Source organism: Ursus americanus, chromosome 11 (genome assembly GCF_024610735.1).
Source record: "Ursus americanus isolate L20-20 chromosome 11, mUrsAme1.1.p, whole genome shotgun sequence".
Taxonomy (NCBI): domain Eukaryota; kingdom Metazoa; phylum Chordata; class Mammalia; order Carnivora; family Ursidae; genus Ursus; species Ursus americanus.
The window spans coordinates 44,520,561-44,539,643 of record NC_142137.1 but is presented as its reverse complement, the minus strand read 5'-3'; the positions used below and the strand labels follow the sequence as shown (position 1 = coordinate 44,539,643).

The following is a 19,083-nucleotide window of genomic DNA, read 5'->3' as shown; positions in this document are numbered from 1 at the left end:
AGCGCCCTCTCTGTACGCACACTTCTTCTTGTAGTAATTTGGGGGATGATGGTCCTCTGGTGACTGCCATTTACGGTACAGTAATGGCTTTGGTTTGTCTTTGAAAAGGGGCTTGAACAGTCTCGCTGTGTGTGGTGAGAGGAATGAGATAGTTCGGTGAGCTAATAACTAAAAGCTTCGGCAGGCAGCCCAAGACCAGCCACCTGTCTGGTGGCCTAAATGTCATGACTGAAATCCTCGCCGTGACTTGAGTGAAAATTTAGAAGGTGAGTGGCTTTTAAGGAGTCTAAGAACACTGGTCAAAATAATGTTTGAAGGATGCCAGGTCCTGCTCTGTGAAGAAGATGGAGCTGGGAGACGGAGGAAGCCGTTGGGATTTTTGTTGGAAGTTTTTGGACCTTCAACTTCGTCTTTGAAAGCAGGAAAGGACCAAAGTGAAAAGTCAGGACTATTATCTAAAAAACAGCAATGAGATCTTAGAAATAGATGGAATCTGTGTTGAGGGCTTCAGAGTGCCATAAAATGTGGAGAACTAGCACTGTTCTTGATTAGACTTCGAGAATCAAAGGATACCCTGGAATCCTAGTTTACAGTTGAGTTTTCTGGAGTTAATGCAGGTGTGCTTGTGGTCTTTCAGGGATCAAGGGAGCCTAATCCTCCTTAGAAAGAGAGCTCCTGCATGCAGTGCCTAAAAATCCTCAGACTGTAGTGACCGTGAGGGGACATCCATTCTCTCCGAAGACTATTGAGCGTGGTACTAGGCCAATGATAAGCTGGGTCTCTGCCCTGCCTGACAGCGGACTCGGGGGTAATCTAGGTATAACTGAACTGGGTGATGGCTGACCGCATGTGCTGGGTTGTGCTGTCCGACCCAACAGCCATGGGGCTGGCCCGGCAGCAGCACTCCAGTTGGCATGTGTGGGGCAGAGTGCAAGGGGGGGGGGCCCGGCCGCGACCCCAGCTGGACAAAGAAAGAAGGTGGCCAGCTGCTCATGGGCATGGCACTCTCTAAAAGACCTTCAAGAATGAGGGGCCATTTAGTTTGGAGGCGTCAATAGTAATCTTATTAGCAAGTAGTTAAATTCAAGAGTAGAAATGAGGTTGTAAAATGTCAGCAAAGGAGTTGGTAGCCACCCCCCCGCCAGTTCCTCATAGAGTATAAATAATGTGGTTCTGTGTGACATTTAGTGGAAAATAGAATGTTTTATAACTAACTGTGTAGAAAAGCCACTTGGAACACTGAATAATAACTACTCTTATAACTTAACGTTGTAATTATAAAGATTATTATTATTATGGCTATTAGTTATTGATTCCTAGGTAACATGTGGTATGTTTTATTTATATTATCTAATTTTTATCCTCACCTTCAAAGCGGGGTAGAACTCTCATTTTATGGGTGGGGAATTAGCCCTAGGCAAGCAAATGAACTTGCTCAAGGTTGCCCAGTCAGCTGTGCTTGGCCCTGAAGCTCATGCTTTTTCTGTTCTGAGCTGAATTAGCTGCCGCTTTAGGTGGAATAAACGGGCAAGTAAGGGCTTTCTTTACAGATTGCCTCATAATTGTTCAATTTTCTTTTCCAGGAAAATAAATTAGTATGGAAAGGCTAGGGAAGGATAAAGGGTGGGTGATCTTAGCTCTTCTTGCAAATGCTTAAAGAGCTGCAGCTGTTTTTAAAATTTCATTCGTCTTTACAACTTTGGAGGGACATACAAATTTTGATTACGGTTTTAAATCCAAGGAGACCAGTCTAAGTGATTAGAATTTTTACTCCGCCATAACACTCTTCATTGTAATAATAATACGTGGTGATGAGAATAGCAGTCCGAATCCGCATTCTACTGCTTAGCCCGTTAGACTCACTGGCTGTAAATAAGCCGCAGGTTAGGAGCCCGCGGAGGCTGGAGGGACTTCCTTAGCCCCTTCCTTAGCCCACAGTTTCTGCTGTGGCTGCAAAGAGGCGCCTATATCGTCTGTTTTCAGAGGAGCCCGACACCTCAGGGGCGGAGAGCGCGGCGGCCCTGACTGACGTCTCCCTGCCCTTCTCGCCCCCTTGCTCCTCAGATACTTCCTGTGCCTTCAGCTCCGGCAGGACATTGCCTCGGGCCGCCTGCCTTGCTCTTTCGTGACGCACGCCCTCCTGGGATCGTACACGCTGCAGGCTGAGCTTGGGGACTATGATCCGGAAGAACATGGCAGTAGTGACCTCAGTGACTTCCAGTTTGCCCCCACGCAGACGAAGGAGCTGGAAGAGAAGGTGGCAGAGCTGCACAAAACCCACAGGTCTGGTGACTCGCTTCCGGGAGAGAGAACAGCCATGGGAGATTTAACCAGCTTCCCTTCCAACACTTGCTAGACAGCCGAGCGTAGTTAACGGGAGCGCCCAGCTTTTCCTTCTGGAACCTCACCTCGTACTAATCGAGACAACCTATGGCCCCTGCGATATCCTTTCATTGTGTTCATGACTCTCCTAGGAAGAGCCGTGCTCATGATCCTGAGTGTTTCCATTTGTTGGGAGAAGTTACTTCTCTCTAGGACATCTCCTTCCGCATCCTCCCAGACCTGTCTGCTAACACACACACACACACACACTCGCGTGTGCAACAGTCATACCCACATTTCCTATGGGGTCATTTCCTATGTATTCTGCCTTTTGTTTTTATTATCCTATTTGCTAAAGCTGGAGAGAGAGTGAGGCTTCAGCGTTGGATCAGAAGTGGGTATGGTCGTGGGTCTAGGAGGAAGGGGCTTTCTCTATAAAAGATGACCTTTGCTTTAGTAGCTAGACTTTACTTTCTTCCTTCATACCATAGTAAATATGCCATATTACATTTTAAGAATTTTTATATCTTCCTGAAAATGAATGTGTTTTTTTAGCACAAGTTTAAAAAACTCTCACTACAAAATTAGAGTCTGTCCCATATTGCAGGATTGAAATTTTGTAAAAATTTGACAAAAATGCTTGGAAAGGAACTTTCAGAGATTAGAAATTTTTAAACAGACCACATTCATTGATTTTTCTGTTGAAAAAAAAAAACAATAACAGTATTATAGTAACTTTATTCCAATTGTACTCAGTAGGTATTTACTGTATAATTTGAATTTGAACTGGCAAGTGGTGAATACGAAGTCCCACTCTGTGGGAGCTGAAAATTTGTGGAGTTGTGACTAGAGACAGGGATGGAAATAATTTTAGTATGAGCAGGAGGTGATACGTGTTAACTACCATAGGTGTAAAATCAAATGCAAGTACTTCTGGTCTGTATTATGATTAATCCTGGTGAAATGAAACGAAGGAGTAGGAAGTAAGAATTTGCCCTATTCAGAAAGACAAGATCACTTTTCTATTCTTAGGTAATTTCTGTTGCACCCATTTCCCCAGTGGGAAAAAAGCTGAAAGCAATTTTCTAAGATAACCTAAATCTCTACCCTTACCCTTTTTATCTTATGAGGAAGAATGCCCGAGGTTCAGAGGTGAGCCTTCTCTCCCCTTTCCTGCTTGTCGGCAGATTTTGCGGGGTTACTCTCTCCACCCTGGACTCTCCGAGCTCATACGCTCCTTTCCCATTTTGGCCGCGTTTGCTTTGCACCTGCCAATAAGCTAATATTGTTTCTTTTGATCCTCAGGGGCTTATCTCCAGCACAAGCTGATTCTCAGTTCTTAGAAAATGCAAAGAGGCTCTCCATGTATGGTGTTGACCTGCATCATGCCAAGGTACTGTCCATGTCCTGGGAAGTGGCATCTTTCCTGTCTGTTGACAGAAGTTCTGAGAGGACTCCAGTTTTAGGGTGGCCTAGCTCACTTTTAGGAGAAGGCTATTCATCCTCACCCTAGGGTGTCCATATATTTCTTTGGTGACTTACGGTGGGGTTTATGCTTGTGGGAAGGAACATTTATTCTTGCCTTGCTTCTTTTCTCAGTCTTTTCAATTAATTCCCTTTCATACGTACGTATCGTAAGACTCCCCTGTCAGCCATCTTTACCCCCTGTCCTGACTTACTCTGCATCCCAGCTTTTGCTGTGTCCAGTGCTGCCTCTCTCTCAGCCCCTCTCCCACTTCTGTCGTGGGAGGGAAGAGCAGTTCCTGGCAACCACAAAAGGGCAAAGGCAGTATGGATGTAACCATTTTTGAAAAAAACCTTGGGCTTGTGAAGGAGCCCGAGGGTTGGGCTCTTCTCTGCAGCTCTGTTTTGGTACCTCTTGTAAGATGGAGGAGACTGGCCCATGCTCCAGGGGGGGCGGCACCTGCCACCTAATTTGAGAAGTGGGAAGAGGATGGAATGATGGCCTAGGTGATAGGAGAAGGGGATTGAGTTGGGCAGATGCCACTAATAAGCATCACATGCTTCATGACCCACATTCCAGATGATCAGAGTGTAGAATAAGCCAGGAGGAGAGCAGCAGGGAAGGCGGAAGGTGGATCTGGTTTTGAAAAATGTGTCCAGAGTCAGCACGTGGAGGGAACCAGTGGTTGCCTGGTTTTCAAAGACCCTGCCAGTCCTTACACATAGCCTAGGAATCTCCGACTATGATTGAGAAATCTCTTGGAAAGCCCCCCACCCAAAGATCTCTTCCCTCCCCAGGCCTCGGATTAATCATTCCTGCTGTTGTGTTGATAGTACTTCATGTTTGCAAAGCACTTTTTTCCTCAGTGGCTTCCTTTATTCTTTATTCTTCCTTTGTTCTGTTTTTCCTGGTTACAAAAGTAATATGTGTACATTACAGAAAATAGAAGCAAACAAGGGAAAAAACGAACACTGAAATCTCTTTATGGAGAAGTAAGCACTATTGCTATTTTGATACATTTTCTTGTTTTCTTTAAAAAAAAAAAACCTATCTCTGAACACTTGAACTCTGAGGCATTTTTTCAATAGGATCATACTACAGGTATTTTGTGAGGGGTTGGTTTTTATTGCTTGGTTTTTTTTTGCTTGCTCTGTTGAAAGATTTTTCCATGTCAGTAAATAGTCTCTGGCATCATCATTTTTAACTGCTAGGTGCTAGATGCCTTTAATTCTTCTTCTTTTTTTTTTTTAAGATTTTATTTATTTATGTGACAGAGACAGCCAGCGAGAGAGGGAACACAAGCAGGGGGAGTGGGAGAGGAAGAAGCAGGCTCATAGCGGAGGAGCCTGATGTGGGACTCGATCCCTGAATGCCGGGATCACGCCCTGAGCCGAAGGCAGACGCTTAACAACTGCGCTACCCAGGCGCCCCTAGATGCCTTTAATTCTTAAAAGTACTTCCACGTACACCACCTCATTTAAGATTTGAGTGTCTTTTTATTTTACAACTACATAAGACAGAGTGCAGAGAACGACTTGCTTAAGCCACACATTGTTAAGCATTCCCATATCTGCCTGATACCTTCTGATAAATTGTAGGAGGTGAAACAGGGCTTCCTACCACTTGTGTGTTTTCCAGCTCCTTTCTCTCTGTGATGGAGACAGGTGGGGTCAGCAGAGAGACCAAGACAGGGGAGGCAGGAGAGAATGGCTTGGGTCCAAAAAACCCTTGGGTCTCTCCTCTTCTTAAACCCTGTTACTCTGGGCACGTGTAAACTTTTTAATTTGTTGATCACTAGTTAGAAAGCAATTCTTAGATGGCAATACTTGGCGAAGTTTCACAATTCTGGTTTTTTAAGGTGTACCTTAGAAAAGTAAAAAAAGTTGTGAGCTCTGTTTCAGTATAACTTCCATTCTTGCTATGGGGTTAGGACAGATTGCTTTTTAAACAAATTCAGAATAACTTTCATTTATTCATTCTGTTTGCCATCTGATAGACTCAGATAATATTTGATGAGGCAGATACTTGTCGCTTGTTGAAAAGAAAGTTTGTAGCAGTTTAAAAGAACTTTTGGTGGAGTTTGAAGTTTGTGCCTTCATACATCTTTCATTGTCTCAATTATATTTAAGTAAAAAAAATTTTTTTTATTAAGAGTTCTCAATGGCACACTCCTATTGGGATAGGCCGAAGAGCGTTGAGTGGAAGGTTCTTGACACACAGGTACAGGGAAACCAGGAGACTAGTAAAATACCTCAGAGCTCATACCAGCAGCCCTCCCAATTCCCCTGAAGGGGTGAGGGCAGAGAGTGGTTCCCAGAACCCAGAAGGAGAGATCTATGCGTGAAGCCGCAGTTGTCACAGGGACCTGTCCCTGACCTCCCTTCCCTCTCTCCTCTCTCTCATCTGTGAGAACTTTCCAGGGCCTGGGATCCTGCTGGTATGCATAGGAGGCAGCTTCCTGAGAGGCAGTGAGCGAGGCACACACGGTGCTCCTTTTTTATTAGTTTATTTTTCTGACTTTGTTGCTGAATGAATGGCAGAAGTCAAATATGGAGGACTAAGGCACGCTTTTTTCCCTTTCACTTGTTACTCTTTATCTGTAATTTGTTTTCACACAAATATGATCATTCTGAAGCAGTATGTGGAACAACGGAAAATGAACGAACCGATTTACTCGGTTCCAGATTGTGTTTACTCTTAAGTCCGATAAAATAGCTTCAGTGTCCTGTCTAAAGTTTGCTTCAGACTAGAGATGACTTTGTTCAATGTTTCAAGTCAGTGTTGCCTCCTTACTTGTGGTGAGAACATGCTGTCTTGGGCAGTCTTCTGGCCTGTTCCCTGTGGCCATGGCAGTGATGTTTTTGGCAAACGCATCATTTTTGGCTGGTGCCAAGTTGCTTGGGCACCTGTGCCTGATTCATCCCAGCTTTTTTCTCTGTTCCTAGAGAGAATTGGGGCTGCCAGATTTGGGTGAATAAAGCACCTTATAGATTGGATTTTTAAATCTGCTCAGATTGTCCGATGTAATTTTATGTGTAAGTATGAATTAGTCAAGTATGGCAGCGGAGAAAGCATTTGGCATCAGTTACTTAGTACTATACTTCTATTTTTAAAAAGGTAACCTGATTTGTTTCAGATGATTCAATAAATAACAAGGCTGTCGAAATGTTACACTTCCATTGAATTTGAGACTTAGGTTAACTGGTGTTTTTTCAGCAGCCTCAGTAAGAATTTCTGCCATGTTGTAAATGATTCCTGAAAATGTGAATCTCTCCAAATAATCTTCAATTTTACATATCTCGAATGAGATCCAGTTCTTCCATTAAAAGTTAATGGCTGTATTGTGAGTGTTGTGGGTATTGGGTCCTCAATATTAGTTGCAATGTGAGGAGACGCTGTTTCACTTTTATCTGTAAATTTGTTTTGTTTTAATAAATCATTCAGGCTTGTGATTATTCTAGATTGTCATCTATTCCAAGTTAAATTCTGGGGAATGAAAACCATTTGAATAAATTCAAGACTAGTCTGAGGTCCGTTGAAATATGGCAGCCAAAGCAATGCTGTAATGCGGACTAGAGGTCAGCCATCTGAGTTATTGAAGAGCAGCTCGGAAGAATTCAGAGATTGCAGCCGTCAGCCTTGTTGAGAAATTTTCTTAAGGATTGGTATTTTGCTGAATAGAGGCATAAATTTAACAGCTGTTAGCTAGCATAGTCCACCTGAAATAAATTTGCCTGAAGTAAAATGGCTGACCGCACCTGAGGGTGGGCCGACACACTGTCCCTGAGGGCTGGAATAGTCTCCAGGAAAACCCCATCTCTTCTTAATGTCTACATTGAGTTCTGTTTCCCTTCTTCCCCATTAGCTCTTGCAGGCAGGCTTGGGAACATAGAAGTTATGCCTTTTGGAGAATATTGTATTTTGTGGTCAGGTGGCTGTACCTCTTTGACCAATCAGATTTGATCCCAGAAGATAATAGATTTAAGATGTTGTGTGTCCTACTGTTTCTACTAACTCATGTACTCTCACTGAGGTTTAAATACCAACTTGTAAAGTTGGTGTTCCTGGTCATGGTTTAAGGGGAGGAGGATAATGAGCTTTCTGACCCGTGTAACTTTGACAGCTCTAACCATGGTCAAATGGCTTATGCTTGGCAGGACTCGGAAGGCGTGGACATCAAGCTGGGTGTGTGTGCTAACGGGCTCCTCATTTACAAAGACAGACTGAGAATCAATCGTTTTGCTTGGCCGAAAATCTTGAAAATTTCCTATAAGCGCAGTAACTTCTACATTAAAGTTAGGCCAGCAGAGGTAAGCAATGTCATGTGCGCCTGGGCATATCTAAACAGCTTTGGTCAGTGTTCTTCTTTATGGCCATGGGATAACTGAATTTTTTCCCACTGAATTTTAATAAAGTGAACTATTCTTTCATGGCACAAAAGGGCAGAGTTCTTAATGATAAACCTGCATGAACTTCCATGTTGCTATTAAAAAAAAATAAAAAGCAAGAGCCACCCCTAACTTTTAGCAAAAAGGAATAGTAAGTGCCTGCCACATAGTTGGGGGGCCGTTATTATGTTGTTGTCGAAACAACTAAGTGAGAGAGATCAATAGGAAGGCGGTAGAATGAGTTGTAGTGGACATGGTTAGAGGCCATAGTTGTACTTGATTTTCATAGAAACTAGTATTGCAGTCTATGAAAAATTCATTTTGTATGTAGGAATGTCTCCTTTTTTCAAGAAGAACTAACTTCTTACAGAAACATCTGAATCCATGTTTTTCAGTAGCTTCTAATCAACTTTTAAGGAAATATGCTGATTTAGTTTATTGGTTTATTCTAGCTCGAACAATTTGAGAGCACCATTGGATTCAAACTGCCAAACCATCGGGCAGCAAAACGGCTATGGAAAGTGTGCGTGGAACATCATACTTTCTACAGGTAATTTTAATGCAACAGCTTAAAATTCATTAGAACAGCTCTTGGTTCCCTGTGCATATTAAGAGGGTGTCATGGAGAGGGACAGATGCAGCCACACCCTACTTTATGGTTTTTGCTCTCCTCAGTGCCAGATCTCCTTGGCCGTGCCTTGTCCTCACTCAGAGCTGATCTGCATCTCCAGTGGTCCCAAACTCCGCTGACTACAGCTGCCTTTCCTCCTGTCACCACACTCTTCACACCTGGCTCCCATTCCTCTTGCCTCCATCATTCATCACAGGCTTCATTTCGTTGGTCTTACCAGCTCCCTTCTGTTTAACTTCTTTCCCAAACCAGCCCACACCCTGGGGGTCTGTCCCTTTGCTACACTGTCAGGACGTTCTAACCACGTGCCGTTCGTGCACATCAGCCTGCCAGGCTGCTGGTCCTGGGTCAGTGCCGTGTCTCGACCTCACCACATCCGTATCTGTGCTTGCGGATGCTGCCTTCGACAGCAGCTATCCTGGTATACACTCTCATTCCTTGCAAGAGAAAATCGCACCGCTCCGGATTAGTGCTACTACGGATCCGTTATGTCCCATGTCAGCTGGATCCTCAGAGCTACCGGGCAGTTGAACCATTTACTTCCCTTGCCATTATAATATACATGGGCTTCCTGAGTCCCTAGGAGCCTGGCCCCTCTGCTCAGATGCCCTCTTTGTGTGGGTCACGGATTATAAAAGCTGTGGTCATGAGCATTCTCAGTTTTGCATGCCCTCTGTTTTCCCTCTTTTACCATAATTATGTAGCATTCCCCCCTCTTTCTGTTCATTCTTTCCCTCTACTTCTGTCTCAAGGAAGAAGTAGTCATTCCCTATGGAGTCTTGATCCTTCATTTTATGCCTCACGTAGAATCATGCTTTGTACATTATGTGCTCTCCAGTGAGTGCCTTTGACTTCTTTGGCCAATAAACATGTCCATGTCTTACTCCTTTAAAAACCAAAATAGACAAATAAGAAAACCAGAAGATCTCCTTAGACCCTCTAGCTATCTTTAGCTTGGGGGTCCTGTCTCCCTTTGTCCTTGTCTTCAAGGGCATATATCTACATTACTCTTCTAAGCTGGTCATTTTCCCTATTTCCTCAGTTCATATGACTGTGGTCTATATAGCTATGTCTAGACGCCCCATCTTGAAGTTTTTTGCTTTGGACTCTTGCTTTGCTACTCCTGTCCCACCACACACTGGGTGTGTGACTATGGGTAAGTAACTTGACCTTTCTGAGTCTCATATCCATCATCGTGCAATAGTAATAATAATACCTACCTTTATAGGGTCGCTTTGAAAAGTAAGTGAGAAAACACACGAAACAAATGTAGAACTATTCCTGGTATGTAATAGTGTTTCTCTTCACCATCAGTATCCTCATTATTCTTAGTTTGGTACTACAGTATGCTATTTTTAAGGTGAATTATTTGCTGGTACAAGTGACTCTTTCAAGTTAAATTGACACATAATCTTTTCAAGACTGCTCTACTATACTCATTTTAGAGAAATGTAACTCATAAAATATACTTGAATCCATCTGACATAGTTACACTGAGTATATCAATCTTTAAAAAGTTTATAATTTCTCTTGGTAGCCATGACAAATTTCTCCTCAAGACAACACGAGACTGCCTCAAATAAAGCAAGTAGATGACATTTATGAGTGACACAGGTCAAGGCAGGACAGACAGCAGGCTTTCCTGTCAGGTAATGATGATGGAAACAGTCATTATTTTAGAAATGACAGGTGCTGCATTCATTGAGCGTATATTGTTGTCAGACACATAACCACTTGCTTTCCATCGTACCATCTCGCTTATTGCTCACCCCCACTGAGCAAGTGACTCAGAGCCGGGTGCCCATAAAGGGCACAGGGGCCAGGCACCTGTGCAGAGCTGGGGACCTGGCTCTGATTCCAAAGCCCACACTGGTCACCTCTGTGCTGTCCTTCCTCTGGTGTTCTAGCAAGTGTTTCCGAAATGTCTGTTAGCCCTTCAAAGCCTCAGGTTTCTCTATTTTTGCTGACATACCACAACTCCAATTTAAAAGACCAGTTCACTTCTGCCGACTTTGGAGATAATGGTTAACAAAAGGGGTTTTAGATCTTTAAACCTTGTATAACTTTTCTTACAAATGACAGGAAGCAGTGTATCTACAGCAGGGCACTCATAATTCGTCTGCAGAGTGCTTTGAATCAAATCTGGATTTTGTTCTGTTTTTATCACAAAAGATGCAAGTGATTTCTTCAGAAAATTAAAATGGCTTTCAGACTGAAGCCATTGAAGACACAGATCTTTCTATTGATTGATAGCCACTCAGCCAGACTAATATTAGTGGAACAAGAGCATAATAATAAAGGTGCTGTTCTTCTCTGCCTGTTTGATGGGCCTTTCACCCTTCTAAGTGCTGTACATGGATCAATTCTTTTCATCTTTACAACATCGTTGTAATCTTCACTTTGTTTGGAAAAACTGCGAAGCAGAAGTTAAGAAACGTGCTCGTGTTCGTGGAGACAGTCATGGGTGGAGATGGAACTTAGAGCCAGGCCATGTAGCTCACGGTGCCCACTGCACACCCGCTGTGCTATACTCCCCGACCGTATGCACAGCAGATGTGCTCCCCCCACCCCGAACCCCCACTGCTTTGGTGGTGGCGGTGGTGGCGGCACATAAACAGGATTAACATGAGGTTCCCGCAGCTTGGCATTAAACTGTCCTTTAAACTTGGCGTTGTAGACCAGCGTAATTCCAAGTGAATTGGTGTCATCTGCCGCTTCATAGAGAGCTTTATTGTTAAGTGTCTGATTGATTTTAGTAACTGAAATGGGGGTTTTCTTAAAACGTTCCTTTACTTTCCACAGGTCAAGACATAAATAAGACTTGATTTATAATGGGAAGATTTTTATAAAATTAAAATGTTACTGTGCTTCTTAAGCAGTAAAACATGTAACAGTTGATTTGTGAGGTGTCTTTAGGTTATCTTGCTCAGGACCATTAAACCTCTAGAATAATTAGGTCCTTATTTATAGTTTTTAAATTCCCAAAAGTGAAATGATCAAGGTCTTGTACTGATTTTGATGTTGTTTTTATGAAGGTAGGGTCTTGGTCGGTAAATAAAAGTAAGATCAAAATGAAATGATTGTTCAGTGATCTTGGAACATTTTATTGCTTGGCCTACGTTTTGGGAGGAAATTTATTTGCATTACGATTGACTTAAGCTGCCAAAATTCTTTAGGAAAAGCTAATAAATGTCTGTGTCCAGTCCATTTTTGTTTTGATATTTGCTTCTATTTAATTGCAGCTTAATTAAGGATTTCTTTGTTGTCAGAAAATTAATCTATAAGTTAATATTTTGTGTGCGTGTATCAGTGCCACTTGGGCAAGGAAGTATTTTATCTCAAGTTGAAATAAAATAAAAATCCTCTAGTTAACGACTTTCCTAATCTTACCTTGTGATAGATAGATATATGCCTTTAAAATACTTGCCTTGTATTTCTTGGATTTATATTTTTGAAATATCTTTTACAAAATGCATAAGTGGATAATCTGATATGTATTTAAATGGCAACCAATCATCTGCTCTCTTAAAGAAAAACAAATTTTAGAGTAAAGAAATATGGTTATATAGAATTCTCCTCACCTGGACTTAGATATTTAACTGGTTACATATCCCAGTCTATATAAATGAGAGCCTGCTTTCATAACTGGGGGAAAAAATAAAACCAACAACTTCATTTTACAAAGGGCTTTTTGTAGCAGTGGGATTGTTTTATTTATTAAATTAAGATTGAAATATTCAGCAGTAGTTCTTGCTGTGTGTTAGAAGTTCTAGAACTTATAGCCCAACTTCCCTTCTCTAACAACCCGGCATAAGAGAATTCAAAAGCTGTTCTTCAAGGCTGTGACTATGTAGTAAGAAAGGGGATTCTGAAAAATAGATAGGTAGACATAGGATTTTCTGGCTACTTAAATTCAAATGCCCTCTAGGAAACGGTGACCATGGGATTCTCTCTAGTGATCCAGCCTGTATTTATTGAGCACCTGCTGCATATGGGACCTAGCACAGACCCATGTGAATTTATATAAGGTAAACTAATAACCAGAAAGTCAGAAAACACTAATGGAGGCTTTCTTAATTTTGTTTAAAATTGTTTTCTGAAGACTGAAGTTTCTCGGTTTTCATTCTTTGTGAGCTCAATTAATTTTGTAAAAGAAGAGGACAGTTAAATCTTTAAAAAGATCTATCCCTTTACCTATATATCCTTTAAGATTTTTCATAATTCCCACAAGCAGGTATCCTGTTTCTAGCTTAAAATTTTTTTTTTAATTTGAGTAGGGTTTCGTGAGTAGGATTTGATAACACCCCTAGGCCTAAAGGGGTGTTGTCACTCTGGGGGTGGGGAGCAGTTACTGGAACTGGAAATGAGAGCTACCAGTAAATCCTCATGTGAAGCTGGTCGTTCTAGGAAGACCTGGCCTTTGGTTGAGACATGCAGTCAACTGAGGTGACCATACAGATGGGTACCAGGTACCCCCAATCTCACTCTTCTCTTTACTTCCTGTTTTTTATTTTGTTTTTGAATAATTACACTTTATTGGGTCAGATAACATGAGATCTATCCTCTTAAACTTCACGCGTATGATCTGTTGTTGACTGTGGGCGTCAGAGCTTACTCATCCTTGCCGAAGCTTTATGCCCAGTGACTAACACCTCCCCATTTCCCTCTCCTGCCAGCCCGTAACCACCATGCCAGTCTTTGAATCTATGACTTTGACTGTTCTAGCTTCCTCGTGCAGGTGGGATTGCGTGCTACTTGTCTTTCTATGTCTGCCTCGTTTCACTCAGCATGATGTCCTCAAGATCCATCCATGTTGTTGCGTGTTGCAGAATTCTTTTTCTCGTAAGGCCGAATAGCACTCTGCGCATAGACCACGTCTTCTTTATCCGTTCATCTCTCGGTGGATGTTTATGTTGTTTCCACATCTTACTATTGCAGATAGTGCTGTAATGAACATAGGAGTGCTACTAATTTCTCTTCAAGATCCCGATTTCAGGGGTCTTTTGGATAAATATCCAGAAGTGGGATTGTTGGATCATGTGGTAATTCTATGTTTAATGTTTTGAAGAACCTTCATCGTTGTGCATTCCCACCAGTGGTGTGCAAGAGTCCCAATTTCTCCATATCCTTGCCAACACTTGTCTTTAGTTTAATAATTTGGGGGGATGGGGTAGTTTCTTTTGGGGTCACCAATATCTATTTCCCCTTTGAAGTATTCTTTAGAAATGCTTCTTTTTTCCTCTGGTTGATCTTCCATTAACTATAGAGTCTACTTCATGAATAGATGGTAAAGATACATGTGATTTAGCTAACTTGTTTTTCAAGAATGAATATTTCTTGCTTTTTTTTTTTTTTTTTTTTTGGAGGGAGGGGAGAGAGAGAGAGTGAGGAAGGGCAGAAGGAGAGAGAATCTTAAGCAGACTCCACGATCAGTGCAGAGCCGGTTGTGGGGCTCGACCTCACAACCCTGAAACCATGACCTGAACTGAAATCAAGAGTCGGACACTTGACTGAGCCACGCAGGTGCCCCAAGAATGGATATTTCTTTATTATTGCCATGATGAGCCTGCCATTGACCCTTTCTTTTCTATAGATCATTGCTTTCTTACAGAGCATTCTTAGATCCTCTTTAACTGGCTTGCTAGGTAGGGAAACCCTGTCATATTCAATGAGAGAGAGTGTGCATGGTAAATGACCACATTTCTCACCCTGCCTCTCTTATGTATGATCAGGATGCTGAGATATTTAATCTTTCTGTGCCTTAGTTTCCTCAGCTGTTTGAGAAAAATAATTCAGAGCACAAATAAGAGTTCTGTTATGGCCTAAATTTCTAGTATTCCAGAATTCTAATTTAAGAATATGCAGCTTTTCCCAAAGTACAATTTGAGGCACTGGCCATCATCAGAGTAGATTTTCTCAGCAGCATCATGTGTGTCTCCTTTGAGAATCTTTTGGTAGAAAAAGGAAGTTTTCAAGAAAGTCTTCTGCTTCCTTACGTGAATAGATTACCACTAAGAGGGCCAGAGAGTATTGGTTCTTCTTTCATCAGTTTAATCCCAAATCTTTGTTTTTCTGGGTTAATATCATTGAGAATTGATGGAAGATCGCCTCTTTTTATTATCACAGGTAGCTTTAGCTTGACTAGAATCTGTTTTGTTGCTTTTTAGCAGAAGGGTTCTAAAACAAACAAACAAACAACACAACGGAGCTAAAGGTCTAAAAATACTTGAAATGGTAATGAACTCTTTAAGAAATCACTCCTTGGAGAGTGAAAGGAAAAATTTTGATGGAACTCATATTCTGGAATTGTCAACTAAAGCCGTCTTGTTTAATAAATCCTATAAGAGCTCCAAGGTTATCTTTTTTTGTTAAGACGTTTTGCCAACTCGTGATTAGACAGTGGAAGTGAGACAATTCCAGTTGTATGCCAGACGAGATTGGCTTATTTACTAAAAACATACTTTTGCATAAGTCTGAAAGTATTTGACATCAAGAAAGTTTGCCCTCATTTATCATGAGCCCAGGGTGTAAGCAGCGGAATTGTGCTGGCAAGAAAGGATGTTAGTCAGCTCTACGGATGTACTGTGTGCTGTGTTCTTCATGGGAAAGCATCACTTGAAGGAATGGATTCCTGAGTTGGATGTTCTTTCCCAGGAGAAATAGACATAAATATTGAGAATTACTAATGGTAATGGATTGCCACTTGGCACTTATAGCTAGGAGCAAGAATTCAGACATATGTGTTTATATAAATGATTTAAGCTAATACAAATAAATAGCCTTTGATATACACTGAGAACAGCTGCTCTTGTGTTCAGGTTGAGGGAAACATATTACTCATGGGTACATGACTGTGGATTTAGTCATCTTATCACTGTCCTAAAGCTCTGTATGTAGGAGGGTTTATAAATAATGTTCTTTTTCATTAGAAAGTTTAGGCAGCCTTTTGGTCTTTAAATTGAGTAATCTTAGTAAAATGGGATATTAAAATATAAAGTTTCAACGTTTTTTAAAAAAGAAGATTCATAAAGGCTCCTATTTCGGTTCTTTTTTTCTCCCTACAGGCTTGTGTCTCCAGAGCAGCCACCAAAGGCCAAGTTCCTGACCTTGGGGTCCAAATTCCGCTACAGTGGCCGCACCCAAGCCCAGACCCGTCAGGCAAGCACCCTCATTGACAGGCCAGCGCCACACTTCGAGCGCACCTCAAGCAAACGGGTCTCCAGGAGTCTAGATGGAGGTAAACACCTTTATGATAGTTTGGATTCCTTTAATCTTTCTCTAATCCAGTGGATCAGAACATGTTGATGTAGTTAATGAGGTCCTCAGAAACATTCTAGAGGGATAGATATTTTTTCTGAGAAAATAAAATGGTGTTTCTTATACTCACAAGAAAAGTTTTATAGTATTTTGCAGCTGTCATTTTGAACCTAAATTTTCTTTGTACTGTCAGTGTACGCAAATATTGAGCATTCTCGTAGATAATATGTTGGACAAACATTCTGTTACTGATCTGACTTAATTGTGATGTATTTTATGTGTCTTAATTTCTTGAACTTGTTAAATAGTGGCAAAAGTGGAATTCCAAGGGTTTTGAAAGTATGATAACATAAGAACTTTTATTCAAAGGAACTTGAAGTGTTCTAATTTTTTTTTTTTAAAGATTTATTTATTTATTTATTTGACAGAGATAGAGACAGCCAGCGAGAGAGGGAGCACAAGCAGGGGGAGTGGGAGAGGAAGAAGCAGGCTCGTAGTGGAGGAACCTGATGTGGGGCTCAATCCCATAACGCCGGGATCACGCACTGAGCCGAAGGCAGACGCTTAACGACTGCGCCACCCAGGCGCCCCTGAAGTGTTCTAATTTTATGAGTTTAAAAACCCTTACTGAAGCTTACCAAACTTTCTAGCATATGAGAGACCATCCACAACTTCCAAAGATTAGTTGAAATATAGTGCTTTAACAAAAGGAAAGGAAATACAGTGTAATCAGTAGTTCTTCAGGGGGAGGGGGTGGGGGAGGGGGAGGGAGATATGTATAAATTTGTATATTGTTTTATTAGAATTAGCTACATAATTATAGTTTTATATATTTTACATATGAAAATAAATTGATGTTCCTTCCCTTCATATATGTATCTTACTATCCTAATTTTGGGTTAATAGCAGGTTTTCTGTAAAGGAGCTAAAGTTAATTTTATATTAGAATGCTTTATAAGAGACTTCATTTTACTTTCTGCCTGGAAGAAAGTAATTGATGTGGATGACTTTCTCTCAGAAGTAGTTTTCCAACATTTTTTGCTTGGTTAATCTCAAAACATATACAAAAATAGCAATATTAAATTTAAAAATTTGTTTCACTATTATTGATCACTGAGAACCTTTCTTGGTTGCTTCTTATTACTGACATTTTTCTGAAATATGAACTAGAACAACTTGTATTTTAAGTAGCTGAAACAGATATGCTAATAGATAAAAATGCATTCATATATATACATACATATGTATATATATATAATTTGAGTTTTTGAGTATAGTTGATGTTACATCAGCTTCAGGTGTACAACATAGTGATTCAACTTCCGTGTAAGGCTGTGTTACCACAAGTGAAGCTACCGTCCGTCACCATACAGTACGATTACAGTATCATTGACCAAAATACGGTCTCTTCTCTTCTGTATGTCTTATCTCCATGATTTCATTCTGTAACTGGAAGCCTATGTCTCCCATTGCCCTTTGCCCATTTTGCCCATCCCTTGCCCCATTTCTCTCTGGCGACCATCAGTTCTCTGTGTTTATAGGTCTGATTCTAAAAATGCGCTCTCATTAATGAAGGATTGACACTCCTTGGCCTTGATCTATTTTTTCCGGGATAAACTTGGAAAACAGATCCAGGCAGACACACAGAGCGACGACCAGGGATTTGTTGGTGGGCATTTTGTGTATATATAGTGATTACATCTTGATTCTGGAGAGTCTTCCATATAAATTTGAGATGACAAATATGCAAGGGGGTCATAAACTGTGGTTCAAATAAATGTCCACATTTCCAAATGGAGTAATTTAAATTCAGTGAATTTTTAATGTATGATAGCTGTCAGTGTATCTTTTAGCTCATCAACAACTGAGCACTTTTTTCAAGTAACTGCGAAAGATGTGCCTGCTCATGGAAGTATTTCACAAGCCTGGCCCCTCACCACAGAGAATTTATATAAACGCTGAATAACTGTAGTCAGTGTTGGTTAATGCCCTGAGAGAAGTCATTCGTCTTTGTGGAATACTGTCTGTTTCAGCCTTTGTTTTAAACTGTGAGGCTTTATAACTCTTACATTGCAAATTCTAGAGTTTAGAAAGAGCAGTAAACCACTGTGTTTTGACATACATAAACACTGCTCAAGGAAACCCACCATCTTGTATGAGTGGTGAGTGCAGAGGGTTATAGTAGGTCTGTATTTGAAAACAATGATTTTTACAAGTAAAAGCAACAAACATGGCACAGTGATCCATTATTTTTCCTTTTGTGTTTTGGACACTGTAATTCATCAGATGGGCAAGTCATCAAAAGGATTATTGTGTTATTGTGAAAAATAGAAGGCTTTTCGTGCCAATACATGACCAGACAGCCAGTGAACTATTTGGTTAGGGATTATAGGCTTTTTCCCTTCCAAAGCAAAGCGAGGCTGTCACCTGGTACTGAACTTTATTTTCACCACCACTCCCCATCAATATGCCTTTTTGTTGCTGTTGTTGACATGTGTTGTATTTTCTTGTCCCATTTAGTTTTTAAGTTACGCCAGACTAATTCAGATTCATAAATATTCCTTACTTTAAGGTTTTTTGACAAATTAAAATCTTCCAGTGCTTGCATGCAACCTAAAAATGAATGTGATATCTAAGATGGAGCATTAAAATAACAATCAGTCTAGAACAGCTTTTTTAGAACAGTAGGATTCCGAGATTAGAAATTCAAACCAAAAAGGAGTCAAGTCAGTCATTTAAGAGAACAGCCGAGACGCATTTGAGAGTGGGGGAGGCAGTGACGTCCTGAAAATGGAGAATATAATAAGCAGCCATCTGAGATTGGGTCATGGGAGAAGGAAGGCCCATCTGGGGAAGAACCATTTTGGTTGAGACTTGAAGGAGGAGGAGGAGCTAGCCACGCGTAGAGCAGGAGGTAAAGCATTCCCGATACAGGAACAGCCGGTCCGAAGGTTATAAGATGAGGGAGAGCTTGACACATAGTCCAGGAACAGAAAGAAGGCTAGTTAGAGCTTTGTAAA

General features: G+C 41.1%; 1 protein-coding gene across 14 annotated transcripts in view; it reads left to right on the top strand.

Moving 5' to 3' along the window:
• The window catches only part of EPB41L2 (erythrocyte membrane protein band 4.1 like 2), a 208,470-nt gene that overhangs the window by 145,367 nt on the left and 44,020 nt on the right, over positions 1-19,083 (top strand). For all 14 annotated transcript variants that reach the window (XM_087865492.1, XM_045805563.2, XM_045805562.2 and 11 more), the window contains 5 exons: positions 2,065-2,283; positions 3,628-3,715; positions 7,945-8,097; positions 8,628-8,725; positions 15,871-16,043. In XM_087865492.1, coding sequence (XP_087721618.1) covers positions 2,065-2,283; positions 3,628-3,715; positions 7,945-8,097; positions 8,628-8,725; positions 15,871-16,043 — 731 coding nt within the window. The remainder of the gene's footprint in view (positions 1-2,064; positions 2,284-3,627; positions 3,716-7,944; positions 8,098-8,627; positions 8,726-15,870; positions 16,044-19,083) is intronic.